The sequence below is a fragment of the Melopsittacus undulatus genome, chromosome 5, assembly GCF_012275295.1.
Source record: "Melopsittacus undulatus isolate bMelUnd1 chromosome 5, bMelUnd1.mat.Z, whole genome shotgun sequence".
Classification (NCBI taxonomy): domain Eukaryota; kingdom Metazoa; phylum Chordata; class Aves; order Psittaciformes; family Psittaculidae; genus Melopsittacus; species Melopsittacus undulatus.
In genome coordinates, this window is record NC_047531.1 from 26,536,106 (window position 1) to 26,552,500 (window position 16,395).

The window sequence follows — 16,395 nt, forward strand, 5'->3', positions numbered from 1 at the left end:
TATAAAAGAAAAAAAACTCCACAGCCAAAACCCAAGCTGGTATAGCTACACCAGGCAGCAGAGCATCCAACCCTATGAGAAACCACAGAGGCCATAAAGAATATAATCAGAGTCCTGCAAGTTAGCTCTTTTGTTTAGTAAACTACTTGACTATTCTGCCATTACTGCAGATCTTCCATTTCATATGTTGATTTTAACATACTATGGACAGCAGGAAAAAGAGGAAAACTTTGCTATTAAACCTGATGTTTCCAAGAAGCACATGCACTCTGGGCTGCTTCTCCATGCTCCTTCCCAATAACCTCTGCACATTGGATCAACTGCTGCTAAAAAAGGCCATTTTGGTGATACCAGTAACTGCTCTCTGTAGAGTATCAGACATGAATACCACTCCCGGAAAATGCTGCCTTGGGTGCTTAGCAGTTGTGACAATTAAAGAGGCGACTGGTGGAGAAGTATGAAGGTGAGGTTGAACACCAGCAGTTAGATAGGGGATGACAGCATGGGAAGTGGAATAACCTCAGAAATAATAATGGAGTCTGTGAGTCAGACACTCACAGAGAAATACATGGAAGGGAAAGAAAAGAGGGTAAAAACAAAAAGATAAAAGGCATTACTCCAGTTAAGTTTCCCATGCATTCTTTTCTCACAAATCTCATTAGCTCATGAAACTGATTTCATTTTGCAAACAAAACCAAAATAACTCATCACTCAAGACACTCAGCACTGCCGCAGATGAACTCCAGGCAGCAATCCTAACCCACTCATTTCCAGAGACACACAGAGCAGCTTGGCTCTCCACCTTCAGCAGCCTGGCATGCACGAGTGCAGGCATGACTGACGGAGGAATGGGAGGAAAGACGGAGAATGCAGCCATATTCTATAAGCAATTTAAGGCTTAAAGCATGTATAGAGTTGAGGAAAACTAAAATAAAACTCTGTAATTTCAAGAAAACAAGGAAATAATGCATTACATAAGATGTAAGGAAGGTACAAAGCCTCTTCCTAACAAGTAAACCAGCCAGCTGAGGCTATTAGCATTAAGAAGCCCAGTTCTTATTAATTTGGCCACATTTGTAGGAAATTGATATTTTAATGGTGCTTATTATGCCCTATAACTGCAGATGATAAAAAAAATACTCAGGAGTTAACTACATTTTTTAAGCTGCTTGAAACAACTGGAACAAGATATCTTATAGCAAGTCTTTAAATAAACCAGGGCATATCAACATGCACAGCTCCCCTCCTCTTCCGAGGGGGAGCCTGGTGTTGGCAGCACCATCAAAGTACAGTTAGGTGCTAAGTGGCATTTCTCCCAAGTGAAGCCAGCTCCTCTTGATGGAGCCATATTAGTAAGGTTTCCACGATGTTTCAACAAGAGATGTTCTGAACACAAGCAAAAGGCAGAAAAAATCCCTGGTTTGTGTTTTTGATCCCAAATATGAGGTGGCCTATGAATCCAACAGTGTTGACACATAATGTATCAGCTCTTTGGTTTATTAACCAAGCCTGTACAAGCACTCTGACCTACCATACTTCTTCGATGCTCTATTTCAAAACGAAGTATTTTCTTGTCTCAAAATGTCACAAATACCCCACGAAACCTGTCAGGCTGCTAAGATGATACAAACTCAATGACAGTAAATAGCAACCTGGCACACTGCTGAGCCTTCAGACTTGAAATAGATTTAAATTAACACAAAGATAGCAGGACGGAGTGTTTTGTAACAAAGTGAAGAAACCAAGGCAGAAGAAATAAGATTATTTCAGTCATCATTTCAATCAGACAAAGCAACTTAAAAGCCAGCTGCAGGATGGCATTTACATCTGCCTCTAAGACTGGGACAAGGGCCAGAATTGCACTACTTGAGCAGACACATTTATGCCACGATGACAGTTCAGTTACCAATGATAAAGGTGCAAAGGTCAAAGTACTTGAAGAACCTTATCCACACAGTATATCTTCCTGAGCAGTCACGGTTGGGGTAAGGAAGGAACGGGCAGGGAACATTACTCCTTCCATGCACCCACCTGCCCCACAAGCCACATTAAACCACATTAGCTCTGCCCATTTCAAAGCTTCCTAAGTTCACAAAGGAGATTTCTGTAGAGACCCTCCCACCTTTCTGAGTCCATTCTATCCTAAGAAATCGTTTGGTTTTCCCAGTCAAAGTCAGAAACTGGTGATGCCTCATGGCAAAAATGAGAGGCAATGTCACCTGCTGAAGGCCAGAGACTATCCACAAACCTTCAAAAGACATCCCAAAAACTCCCTGGAAAATCAGGGGAAGGAGTAGAAACAAAGGCAGAAAGCAAGCAGAAAATCTTTGACATTTCTGTCAGTCTCTTCTTAACCAGGACTTCTGCCAGCTCTGATTCCCTATTCTTCATCAATATTCACATATTTGGACCTTGGTATTTTAGAAGCTAAACTATGGGGTTTACTTCTCAAGAAGGATCCTAAAAGTTTAATTACCAATCAGGCTCAAATTCTGGTTTGGGGATATCAAGTCTTTTGATTACACTGCGCAAATGTTTTAACAGATACAGCCTCTCCAAGTCATGGAAACTTGGGATTCTGAGACTTCTTGCATTAATGACAAAAGCATGCTGAAGACTGCAGGACATGACTGAACCACCAGCTAGCTCTCAACTCCCATTTAACTCTGATTTGCTTATATAACTGCCATTGTTAAATGCTACCATGTTCAAAAATTAATACAAAAAACAATTATATTATATTATTCTTGACCATTTTAGGGATTGAAAGAGGCCCCATCTGTGCCCAAAAGCAAACTGCAGAGCATCAAATTTGCTGAATGGAAAAAAAAAAAGAAGAAAAAAAAAGAAAGAAAAAGAAAGATGACATCTTTGGATTTCTTTGTTACAGGCATTTGGGACCTTCATCTAGCTGCAGGATCTAGCCAGGCTGACTACACTTGATCAGGGACTTGGAAGGCTGTAAATGGGAGTCTGTTCAAAGCAAGACCTAAGTCATGGAAGACAAGATGACAAGAAACAGGGACACGCTGTCTTTAGGATGAAAAGCCACAAACGCACAATGAAGGAGTAGTTCATACCCTACTGATACTACTGCCAAACCCTTCTATTTATAGGGCAGTACTAAGTCCTCAGAATCTAAACAGCACTTTTAATCAAGGACTGTTCTGGGGGTTTATTGCTGCACTAAGCTTTGATGGCACACAGCACATCAGAGGTGTCAGCCCTCCAACAGCTGTACTGCTACAAGCAGAATAAAAGCATACCCTGCTACAACCTCTGCATCAGAGGAGGCAGCCACACAACCCACAGCACGTGAAAGCCAGTTTTTCTGAACTAGAAGACTGTTTTCAAGTAAAAGGAAAGATTTATGGCTACCTGGGAATCATGACAGATGGCAAAATCAGAAGCTGGGTCCAATTTGTGTATAACCAGCCCTAAGACCTTCCATACACATACAGAAAAAAGCCTTTGGATTTGGTATCTAAGTTAATGCTACAGAAGAGGTCAGACCACTTCGTACTGGCATTCCGACATGAGGATGCATACAAGAGCACATGGGGGACGGAGGAAACCATCTCCCTTCAGGAACATCAGGACTACTGAACCTCACGTAACTGCATACTTTTAGATAAAGGTGTTTTCTTTAACAGACTGGAGCTTTCCTGGTTCCACCTTGCCCAGCAGAGCACTCTGCTCTCCCCCACCACCCACTGACTACTCACATCTGCATTTTGCTGAAACGAGTTGAATCTACTGGTTAATCTTTACTTTAAAAGAAAAAATTATTATCAGCTTCTAAGAAAGAAAACCGACATGCTTGTAGCTAAGCTAATGCAAGACTTGGTGTTGGGCACTTCCTCCATGGTGTGGAAACACCAGTGATACATCTGCTTCCTAAACTCGGTTTCTATTATCCTGTTTCCAATAATGAGCAATCTGTGGTCATTCAGTCATCTTCAAGGTCCAACCCATTCTTAGCATTTCCAGTCAGTATATAGTTCTTTACCCACCTTTCTCCTGACTTTAAAAGAATACAGGATTAACTTCGTAGCGATTAAATGGCTGAATTAAGAAAAGCTCTAGAAAATACCAGTCTATTTAACTACCAACACTTGGCTCAGTTGGAGAAAGTAAAAAAAGCAAACCACCACCTCTAAAACAAACAGACTCTTTGCTTTTTGTGTCAGTCCTGTAGTATTTCCAAAACTCATCTAACACAACTGTTCAACAGTTAACTACACACATGAAGTCTTCTGTGCACTGAGTGAGGTGTGCTGTACTTTCCTATTAGCTGTCAGATATTATGATGAACTTTAAGCCAGCTGAGAAGAAAGCCTCCTTCAGGGTAAAATAAACAGATGTAGCTTGCTCCAAACAATAAGGAATCCAAACCGCATGGAAAATTTTCCGTGATTTAACAAAGGCAATAAATTGTCACCAACAGCAGACTAATGAGTCACAGACAAGAGCTTAATATTTAAAGCTTATCTCTAAAGAAAAGAAAATATTTATGCAATTTCAAAGTATTACCGACAAAACAGAAAATGAGCTTTGAATAGATCCCAGTTTCCAACCAGGACAGATGTATACATCCAAGTGAAATCCAAAGTGGACACTGCACACAGCTAGGCCTGCATTCCAACAGGAAAACTGGACTGAAAACACTGTTCATTGTCTCTTATTCAAAAGGCACATGCTGCCCCTGCTTTGCTTTAGCAGGGGACTTCCAAGGGCCAGAGAGCATCACCAGGCAAATTCAAACTGCTAAGCAAAGCAAGATCCCCATTCCTCCTGTAAAATATTCCAAGAAATGGCATTTGTGCCTCACTTGTTGTCAATATGTTGCTGCAGAGGGTTAAGTGATCCATTGTTAGAGGAAACTGTCCTTGGCAGAGCCCTCAATGTGGGGAAAGGTTACTACTGGAAGAAACAGGAAAGAAGCAGAACTAGCTTGAGAAAAGTGTATTTGCCGTAAAAATGTTTTCGGGGGAAGCCAGAACTATCCCACTTCGGTGAGTTATTCCCACAGCTGAAAGTAAAAACAAGAGCTGTTGAATGTGCATACATCCACCAGTCTCACAAGCATCTCCACTCAGGAGGGCAGGCAAAATCCTTCAAAATAGGCCCAGACCCTTTCATAAGCACCAAAAGCTTTATATTCAGAACGTTTCTCTGAAACAAAACTGGGCTGTTTCTGCAGTGTTTTGTAAACTCTTGGCGTCAGTTTTAATTACTGCAAGTTTCCAGGAAGCTCTTACATCTCAAGAAAATCCTAGGAGCACAGCACCCTGTAGCAGCTGGCAGCTCTCTTAGAGGATCAACATATCCTTGTAGCTCCATGACTTATGGGGAAGGACATTCCTCATTGCACAATTCCAGGTGATCCCACAGAGCTGTTGAGACCATGCAGGGTTCTACACAAAACCAAGCCATACTGCATATACATACAAAAGGTGGTCTCAGACACTTAGTGACATCTTTTGCATTGCTTTGTAGATTAGGCTTTAAGAGGAGAATGCAGACGTTGGATAAAAGCACTGCAGAAGTATGAAGAATTACAAAGTTAATCAAACCAGAATAATGTCCAAAGGTGGCTTAATGCTTTGAAAACTCAGACTACAAAAAGAACATACTTATACAGACCCCACTCTGTTATTTTTTCTGATTACATGATCCTTGCAAGTTGATGTAAAACACTGCAGTCTACAGAGCTGTGGTTTACTATTATCACATGATCACAGTCCAAAGTCACTCTAATTGTAGTCACACGAGGATGCTTTGGATGTTTTGCTGCTCTCAGTTTCCATGCTTCACAGCTATCCTTGCCCCACACGAAGAGGATGGCAGCTGCTGGGAATTGAATTTCTCAGCTACACGCAGCAAGAGGAAGCAACCAGGACCTTCAAACATGGCTCAAAGGTTGGCGTTACTCCCTATCTCACAAAGGAAAAGGTGAGCAAGAGACAGAATGAAGAAAGCCGCATCCCAAAAATCAATTCAGAGATAGGATCCTGGACTGCAGGTCATCTTGCAGCTTCATTTTGAATCAGGTAGCCAAAGTCATATTTATTGAGGGCCATGAAAGTACAAGGAACACCACACTGTATATACACAGTATTTCATCTTTGGGTGCTCAACATGCTATTTTTTTCCCTGTTGCAATAGCTGTGCATCTTACAAAATGCCCATAGCTAGGCTACTGTTCTGTTCACTCCCAGAATGGGGTTATGGATATTTTCAGACTGGTCTCTGCTGCTCAGATCTGTAAGGCTCAAACTGGGCATGCCAGTCTCCCCAGCCAACCCAGAAAGCATAAAGTCACCCAATTTCTGACAGTGTGCTGTCCCTGGAACAAAATCTACTACTGGTAGTAGTCCCACTAATACAAGAGTGTCTGAGGAAGCAGCTTATGCCTGAAGCACACAACTGTAGAGCTCCCTAGACTCAAATCTGTAGTAAGGTACAGTAAATTACAGGGTTTAGACACCCATATCAATCCTAATATAGGAGGGACCCTGAAGCTGTACAGCTACACTCATCACCAACTCTACCAAAAGCAAGATGAAAAAGGATACCCTTGTGCTCAGAAAGTAGCATCATGGACTATGCATGGCCTTCAAACTACATTTTAGGAGATCCTTCTCTAGAGGCTTCACGTTTCCCCATCCCTATGGCTGTGACACTGCCTAAATACTGCTGTTGGTTATAAATTCACATGCCTCTCTGTAGCCCTGCTACATCTCCCCAGGAATTACAACATGCTGTCAACCTTGAAAAGCACAGCAAGCTATTTTAAAATGCAGTTACTGTGCACACCTGGGAATGCAGAGAGGAGATCCAGAGGGCAGGCAAGAAAAACACACAAACCATTTCCTGAATGCAGAAGGAACGTGGAGCTTCAGGTAGTAAAATCCACAGCAAGAGGTTCAGTGACTTGTTTCTGAAGTTGGCTCTAGAGCTAAAACTCTGCAAAAAGTTCCCTTTTGCATGCACATTTCTAATTTGAAGAAGACACTTTCCAAAATTTAAGCTATTGGCAAACTTCAAGTTATGAAATAAACCCTATCTGAACATCTAAAGATGCTTCTATATCCTTCATTAAAAATCCTGGTACCAATTTTCAGCCTCTGAAAACTGGCTGGTTTTCAAACCAGTGAGTTTGAAGTGTTCTGCATGTAAGTAACCTGATACCTGAAATGATAATCGAAGGAACAAGTGGCTTTTACAACATGTTAAAAAATGCCAAGCATTAATAATGCCAGATACTAATACAAACTGCTGATAGTCCTATAAAGAGCCCTGATGGAAACTAATTTCACTCAGTCACTAATTGCATACATCAGGCCAACATGGAGAGCATGGCTTTGTTCTCTTCAATTAAGATAAGTATAGACCTCTCATGTTGTGCAGTTACTTTCAGGGGCGTACTATGGAAATTTAAAATGTGCCTATTAACCGCTGTATTTGGACACAGAGAAGGCAAGTAACTGCTGTTTTTTCCACGTAATTTTGCCATACCTTTAAGAACCTTAAACAAAATATTAACTAACTACACACACCTAGATACACAGGCAGGGGCACTCTATGGTCAAGAAGTGAGTGCTCCCTCCCATAGAGTTTGATGAGAATGACAAATATAAACTGATAATTTTGTGCTTTATGCCTTTTTTGTAGAATCACAGAATGGCTTAGGTTGGAAGGGATCTTAAAGATCATCCACTTCAAATCCTACTGCCACAGGCAGGGACACCTTCCACAGACCAGGTTGCTCTAAGCGACATCCAACCTGGTCTTGAACACTGCCAGGGATGGGGCAGCCACAGCTTTTCTGGGCAACCTGTGCCAGGGCCTCACCACCCTCATAGGGAAGAACTTCCTTTTAAGAGCTCATCTCAATCTATCCTCTTTCAGTTTAAAGCCATCCCCCCTTGTCCCATTTTCTTTTTCTCCCCCCCCCCCCATTCATGAGCAGTGTTACCACCTATACCACTAACAGTTTTATTCTGCACCTGAAATGTTGACCTAAAAATAAAAACCCTGTTTACATATTCTATATTTAATGTCAAGTTACTCATATAAGCATACAAATCAGCCATAGTAGAGTAAGGAATCATCCAAACTTCACCTGATTTAGTTTACAGACAGATGCTCAACATCAGACATGTCACAAGGGAAATGCAGTAATGTAGAGAGTGCCCATAGAGCCATGATGGACTACAGTGCAGCATGGGATAGATGCTGGAGAACTAAACTAGCCCACAGCAAGGACGTACCCTCACAAACATAAACAAGCACTCAAAACTGAAACAAACTCTGTTTCAAACAGAAGTCTGTATGAATACACCCCAAGAAACATATGCACACATGTGACTCAGCATCTAATGATTATACTTAATAGGCATGTGTAAGCAGCAAACCTAGTCATACAACCCTTAATCACAGGTCAAAAGAGTTGTCAAAACCTGCACTGATCAAGAAAATGCTGAGCATTTGGGGTTTTTAACCAGGAACATCAGCTCCTGCAGAAGAGCAACAGCACCTGGAGAAGCTGCATAAAGTGACTGAAGGCACCAAGCTGACCTCTCAGACCTGCATCCTAAAATATGCTCAAAATTTACTTTAGAAGTTCCTTATTTTTACAGCATACTGGGAAATGTGAGGCCTGTAGTACTGTATCCAGCTCTGAGGGTGCCAGTACAAGACAGACACGGACATACTGGGGAAAGTCCAGTAAAGGGCCATGAAGATGATGAAGGCATTTAAGCATCTCTCCTGTGAGGAAAGGCTAAGAGAGCTGAGGTTGTTCAGCCTGGAGAAGAGAAGGCTTCAGCAGGGGATCTTATCGATGTATACAGATACCTGAAGGAAGGGTGCATAGATGGCAAAGCCAGGCTCTTTTCAGTGGTGCCCAGTGACAGGACCAGAGGCAACGGGCACAAGCTGAAACATAGGAGGTTCCCTCTGAATATCAGGAAACATCTTTTCACTGTGAGGGTGACCAAGCACCGGCACAGGTTGCCCAGAGAGGATGTGTAGTCTCCATCCTTGGAAGTATACAAAAGCTGCTTGGCCATGGGCCTGGACAAACAGCTCTAGGTGTCCCTGTTTTCACAGGGGGTTGGACAGATGACCTCCAGAGGTCCCTTCCAACCTCAACCCTTCTGTGAAATAAAAGATTAGTTCTCGTCAGTCACCCATGAGACACCTTGAAGTCTTTCAGTTAGTCTGATGCATTCTTTTAATGTGTACTAGAAGAGATTATATGGTCTTCACAGACCATCACAAAAAACTTTCTGCATTAACTTGGGATTTGCAAGAAGCAGCAACTAAGTGGAATTTCAGTTCCATTAAGATGCATATGCAGCTTTTAAACTACAAGAGACAATATTAAGTATTCTCAAGGCATGCTTAGAAAATTCTGCCAGAGTTGGTTTTTTTTCCTCATGAACACAGGCAAGTATTTTAACACATATGGTGACCCAAGATGCAAATAGAAATGATTTTCCAAACACAACTGAACATGTTGGGAATCTTTACTTTCCACTATTCTCAGAAGCCAAAAAAAAAATGCATCTTCAATCATTTAAGCACCCCTGAAGATCTGGTTTTATAAGTCATGGAATTAAGTTTGTTGTTACCAGAGAGTATACCAAGAGGAAGGCCTGGGTTTCAAAGGCAGGAGGGGAAAACCTAACCACATATACAGTATTTTTTGTTTGCATCCAGTAACTGCTCTTTCAGCTTAGTCAAGGCAAGAAGATTTACTGTGCAAAAGAAACTGTACTATTAAGGTGAAGAAAAAACATCCAGAATTTATTCTCTGTGAAGACTGCAGAGCCTATTAATATTTATGAAGCCTGAAGTGGCTTCAAAGACTCCTTACTTCATTTTCTTATGTCATAACAACAAGCAGCACTAGCTCATTAAATTTTAAGGTGAGTTTGCACTAAACTGTGTTTTAATAAGTTCTGAGCTCCTAGGAAAAGGCCTAACTTCCTTGTTTTGTCTGTGTGTGTGTGTGTGTGTGTGTCCTATACCAATGACAATGTCCAGAAGATTAAAAAACCTACATTCATCCAGAAATTTGAAAGATGAAACCTTAGAAGCATCCAACATTATGACCCAAAAACTGCATCCAATAGCTGTATTTCTCTGCACATATTATTTCATGGATTAACCTGCCACCTTGGAAGGTCAGGGGCAGTGGGCAGAGAGACAATCTCTTTTGGAAGACCTTGATTACGTATTTACTGTCAAAAGCTCTCCCTCTGATAAAACTCTGTGCCATAAAAATAACATATCAGAGGAAGTCATCTCTCCTCCTAGCATAAATGCTGCCATGCAGATATCATTTAATTGAGAAAAATCTACCTAGGAAAGAAAAGGAAACATGTTACAGGATAAAGCTAGAAAATTGTGTACTTTATTCGGGCCTGACACAGTCATTTTTGGACAAGAGAGCCTCCAGTTTGGGATGGCAGATTTCTCTGCACATAATCCTGGAGTATTCTGGCAACATCCAGGGCTTTAGGGACTTCAAAGTTAAAGAGTATCACTGCTAAGCCTGGTAAATACCGAGGTTAAGGAGAGGGAGGAAGAGACCGGGACAAGCCACTGAATAGCTATATAGCTTTAACTCCAAAAATTCAGCAAGGTACATGTTGCACTTGCCTCAATCATTCCTGAATAGCATTTATTTTCCAGACCTGTAAGAAATAAAACAACAGGAAGTGTGATCCATTATTTAAATAAAAAGATATTCACCATGAAACTGTTAATGGGACCATATGGTACACAAAACAGAGTCTTGAGATGGATTCTTGTCTCAAGAATCCATATGGATTTGGTGGTGACCAAGTCAAAAAAGCATAACTTTTAAGCAGATAAAATGTCAAACTGGGTCTTTGTTAATTTTCCAACAGATCTGTCATTGCTTTGGGGGTTAAACAGTTAGTGCTCCTCCTTAACTTTTAAGTCTCTGTATTAAAGAGTGAATAGTCAATGAGACTGAAGTTACAACACACGTATGTAGTAATGCATGCACGTCATACGTACACCTGACTTTTAACAGCAGCACTAATCACTTCTCAGACATTGCAGAAGTTCCCTTACCAAAACAAAATATTAAACATGTGTTTAGAATTTTTATCCCTAGGTCTCAAAAAATCATCGACTCTTTGGCATCCGATATTGCCCCAGATATTCATATAATGAACTTCAGTTCCTACAAGCTCTGAGTACCACATGCGGGGAGGGGAAGGTTTAGGGTCAGGGACCAGCTTCTGCACTGGCTACCTGCTGTAAACCACCAGGAATTAGCTTCTAACCAGGAAGACAGCAGGTCTGCATGTCAGCCCCCTGATTTTCCCTCTACCAGTCTCAAAAACAGGGTCCCACCAAAATGCAGAGCCAGGACAAGCTTTTTCCAGCTGCTGCCCTTAATTCCTCCCTCCGTCACATGCACTGAGGGCAGGTCCCCAGGCCACAGCAATGCTGGCAAGGCAGCCAGGAGGGAGGTCTAAGCCTGGATGATGCCTTCACCATCCAGAAGCGGTACGGTGCCAAGGAGTGGCACATGTGCATTCAAGCAGCAGCCGCCTCCCCCATGCCAGTCACCCCTTTACTGAGGATGCACGGAACAGACCAGGTCTCACCAGTGCCACAGTTAAAAGAGGAAATAATAGCAAACCCAACAGTCTGATGCTTTAGCTCAGGTTAGTTCCACCTGTCACCAGCCAAACCCACCTCCAGGAGCTTACCTGCAACACTGGAAGCACGACATGGCTCATCTTCAGTTCAGTCTGGCATCTCAGCCCAAAGCCACCTTTATTATGACAGAGGGATGAGCCAAACATACTTGTGGCCACCATACGAAAAACAATGAAACACAACTCAGGCTTTCAGGGATTTTTACGTAATTTGGTATTATAGCACCAACAATTAAGTTTATATTTTATCAGTTTCACAGCTAGTAGCTTAAATGTCAGCTTCAGAAGAGCACAGACTAGGACTAAAAAAAGCCTACCCTTTCTGAACAACTGATGGCATCTGGTAACTAGATATGGCATTTAAAAACAAAAAAAAAAGGTTCAAGACAGCTGATATCTCTAATTCTGAGGAATGAAACTACTTATCGCATGTTAGAAACTAAGGCAGGATGCTGTCAGGTAACACAGAGCACGGGATCCCTGCTTTATTAAATAAAGCAAACCTCACAAGGTTCCCACGCCTAATATCCAATTCGGATGCTATTCAGATTCCCCCACCTGACGAGGGACAGATGAGGTAAAGCAGGGGTGCGATGCAGCTCGCACTGCTCCCCTCGCCACAGGAGATTCCTGCCAGCAGCTGTAGGGGAATACGACCGCGATCGCAGCCCGCGGAGAGCAGACGAGGAGCAGGGCTGGCAGCGACAGTGTACACAGCACAGAACGACACCACCTCGGGAGAGCAGCTAGGGCGAGCTGTGCTCGCACATGAAGATGTGACCTTTACCGGGTTCACCGCCACCCTCCCCACGCTGTGTTTACTACAGCCTGGGACTCCCAGCTCCGCGTTCCACTGGGACGGTGGCGGCGGTGCCCGGGACGGCTGCTCCGCGCTGGAGGGGCGCAGGAAGCGGAGCAGAGCTGCTCTTCGGCCCCGGGAAGCGGGGGTGGGTGGGGGGGGGGGGGGGGGGGGGGGGGGGGGGGGGGGGGCAGCCGGACACCCCAGCGCCCACGGCGACGGTCTCCGTTACCCGCAAACAGATGAAAAAGGCCCGAAGAGCTGATCCACCGGCACAGCTCCCCGGGGTCTCTTCCCGTAGCCCCCTTCCCTCGCAGCCCCGGCAGACACGAACAAAAGGCGACAGCGAGAATGGAGGAAGCAGCCCCTCCGCGGGTCCCCGGCCCGGGGCAACGGGCTCGGCCCGGCCCGGCGAGAGACAGGCTGCCCAGCACCGGGCTGAGGAGACCCGTCTGTCCCAGCCCGGCGGGTCCCCACCGCCCCGGCCTGAGGAGCTAGGGACCGGGATGGGGATGGAACGGCCCGTACGGAAACAAAACCCCCCCGACCATGATTCATGTTCCTGCCCCGAAGGCGGCCCGGCGAGCCACTCACCCTGCTCGTAAATCGGAGCAAACTCTCATTCACTCTCCCCGCGGTGCCCAGGCCGCCGGAGCCAGGCGACGCCCGAGAGCCGCCGCTCGCCGCGCTGGGCCGGGCCGGGCCGGGCCGTGCGCCGCTGGGGCCGGGAGCTCCGCTCAGCCCCCGACAAAGTGCGGCGCGGCGCGGCCCGCCTGCCCGCTGCAGGCCAGGGCGGCCGCAGGTGCCCGGTCCACCGCCGCCGAAGCCGCGCCGAGCCCCCTGCGCAGCCGCCGCAGCGCCAGAGCCGCTCGCCCCGCCCCCGGTCGGCGGCAGCCCCGCGGCGGGAGCCCGCAGAGGCGGGGCGGGCGGGGCGGCCCATGGGCGGCGAGGCCCAGCCCAGCGCGGCCCGCAGCAGTGCAGCGGCGCAGAGCGGAGGCGGTCCTCGGCCGCTGCCCGGCCCCTGCTCCCGCGGGCGGCAGAGGCGGGTCCCACGGTCCGCCCGGCGTGGTGCGGAGCGGCGTCCGCAGGCTCTGCGCGGAGCGGCAGCGAGCAGCTCCCAGCCCCGCCGCCGCGCCCGGTGCCTGCGGAGGAGCCCAGACGCGTAGCAGGCAAGATTCTCCGTACTGCGCTGTCTGCCTGTGGTGCGGGCTGTGGTGCCGCTGCGCCGTGGGCTGCGTGCCGGAGCGGTCTGCAGCGGGGTTTGCGCTGTGCAAGTATGCTCTTTGCCATGCAGCTTGTACCGGAACGCCGCGCATGGGTAGCGGTGGCTTGCATTGTGGCCGGAGTCTGAGCTCAGCAGGGTCAGGGCTTCGTTGTGCTTCGGGCTTGGCAGATACACACACACCGCGTCAGCCTTGCCTGTGCTTTGCTGTCGTTGTGGCAAGCCTAGCGCTGGAGGTAACCGCGCCCCGGTTAACGGGGGGCTGAGAGCGAAGCACATGCCCGGGCCTGGGCAAGGCGGCGGGGGCCGGGGGCCGCAGTTCCGCCAGGGGCGCCTCTGGCCTGCGCCGGTGGTGCTGATGGGGTAGGCTGGCTGTCTACAGCCTTACACACGCTGCGGAACCCAGGCCCAATGGGAAGGTGCTGTTCGTGCGTACAGACACCTCTATGTCAACACTGTGTATTGTTAATCATTTACTAAGCATATAAGGCTGTACACCATTGCTCATGCACTGTTTGGTGTGTTTCACACTGCTTGCTGTTAACCCGGATCTCTTTTTCATAGGTTAAGACATACAGAGTGCATATGCCATGAGATATCCTTTTATTTCTCATTCCTCTCATGTCCCATCTTCAGGGTTTAGTGATGCAGGGACGGAGTGGCTGCCATGCAGCGTAAGCAATGTTACACAATTCTGTGACAGGTTTGTCTACCTCAGCGCATGTCTCTAGCGCAGCGGAGGGGAGCCGTGATGTGCTGCGCAGTGTCCCCCAGCACCCCTCGGGACAGTGGCTCTGGCTCTGCTGCCAGACTTGTCCATTTGCAGGGTGATGACCTGCACGTTTTGCACTCACCAGTGTCCCATCATATCATGCCCTTTGTATGCTGGCTTTGTAATGCTCCAGTTTTTGAGATCAAGAATTTATGAATCAAAAGATGGGGGAGTGGAGCCATGTGGAGGCTGAGTCAGATCGTGAAAAAGGAAAGCCAAGTAAGAGTGTGCAATTGCATATCGCATTTACAAACACGGTTTCATTCATCTCCATATGTTGCTCCTGTTACTACTAATAAAACTGTGGTTTCTCAGATTGGTGCTACTCTGCGAACACCGTTTGAGCTTCCTGGGGTTTTTACTCTGTAACCTCCATAGTGTTTGTGTTATAGTGTGTTATTTTCCCAATTATGTTTTTGTTATGTTGAACACATGTTAACAACAATTCAATACTATGAATTTATGCCCCACACCCTTCTCTCTTATTCCTGTTACTCAGTGTGCAAAGGAGCGACAGATTAGTTGCCAATAGCAAATTTTTCTTTATATTGGCAAGATTTCCTAATTATAAAAACAAAAAAAGCTTTTCTTTGAGTGCACACCCTTGTTTGCTTTCCCTTGCTTTCCTCATCCTGCTAATGATACCTAGCTCCACCATGGTGATTTTGGAGCTGCAGAAAATCCAGCTTTGTCTACTGAAAGTTTCCTACAGAAGCCTCTATAGGCAAAAGAAGCCAGAGAGCAAGGTCTGCTTCAGGCATAAAGGGGTTTTCTTCCCTGGCAGGGAGGCAGAACTGTGAAGTGTACAGTAGTTAATTTAATCCAACACTGGGAGAGAAGGAGGAAGAATTATTGTACTGAGAAAAATAAGTGGGGTTTTCTTAAATTTTAGGTGCAATATCTAAGTGACAATTTCAATGACCTTCATGATTTCTATTTTAGACAGAAGACAGCAGCCTAGTACCAGGGAGGGTATCATTTGTCTTCTCCTGGCCTCATCCTTTTTTCTCCTTGGGTTTAACCTATCACTTCCCAAGGCTTGTCTCTGCCCCTCATTGGGGCAGCAGCACCTCTCACCCGTGACTCTCAGAAGTGCTGTTCTGGCAGGTGACTTTTTCCTCCAACTGCTTATTTCACATCTTCTCTGCTGTTCAAGGTCTTTCTTCTTATGACCCCTCTGAGTGTCTCTTGTCTGTGTCTTATTCATGCTTTGGTATTTCTTTCTTGCCAAGCATTGTGCTGCTTACCTTTCCTCTTCTCCCCGCTTTTTGTCTGCTCATGCCTTTTCTCTCATTTTTGTCCCTTTTCATATGTCTTCTTATGTCTTACCCTACCCCCTTCTTTTTCTGTTCTGATACCCTGTCTTGCTGTCTGTTTTCTGACATCTCGGTTCAGTCCCCTGCCTTACTTTACCTTCCTCTTCACATTTTTCTCCACACTGTTCCTTTGGTCACTGTTTTCCTCCATCTTTACATATGCATGTGTGTATACATTTGTCTCTACTCTAGATGTTCCATCTTCCAGATGAAGCAAAGAAATGACACACGCTGGTAGTCTGGTCCTATTGCATCCCTTTCTCAGTACCTAAAATATTCTGCTCCTGCCCATCATCAAACACATGTATTGGGTAGACTAAAGAATTAGCTATGTAAGAAATGTTCCTGAATTCAGAACTGGACTTGTGAGAGCAGCTCAGTCAGGCTGCACTGTGATCAGAGCAGTTATTGTGCTCCCATTGACAGTGCCAGAGGGGGGCTGTAACCCCTGAACTCCAGGACCCAAGGGCATTTTTTTCACATTCCTAAATTTCTGGGTTTTGGTTATGAAAAGTCTGTAACTTCAGGTAAGGGACACTGCCATCTATTTGAATTATCCCTTGAATCCTGCACTG

The 16,395-nt window shown here is 45.5% G+C and overlaps 1 protein-coding gene across 1 annotated transcript in view; it reads right to left on the reverse strand.

Annotated features, from left to right (window-relative positions):
- The window catches only part of GRAMD4 (GRAM domain containing 4), a 78,712-nt gene extending 65,491 nt beyond the window's left edge, over positions 1-13,221 (reverse strand). Inside the window, exon 1 of the mRNA XM_034062831.1 lies at positions 13,105-13,221. Within this exon, the coding sequence (XP_033918722.1) occupies positions 13,105-13,133 (29 nt within the window). The 5' untranslated portion in view covers positions 13,134-13,221. The remainder of the gene's footprint in view (positions 1-13,104) is intronic.
- Positions 13,222-16,395: the final 3,174 nt, after the last annotated feature.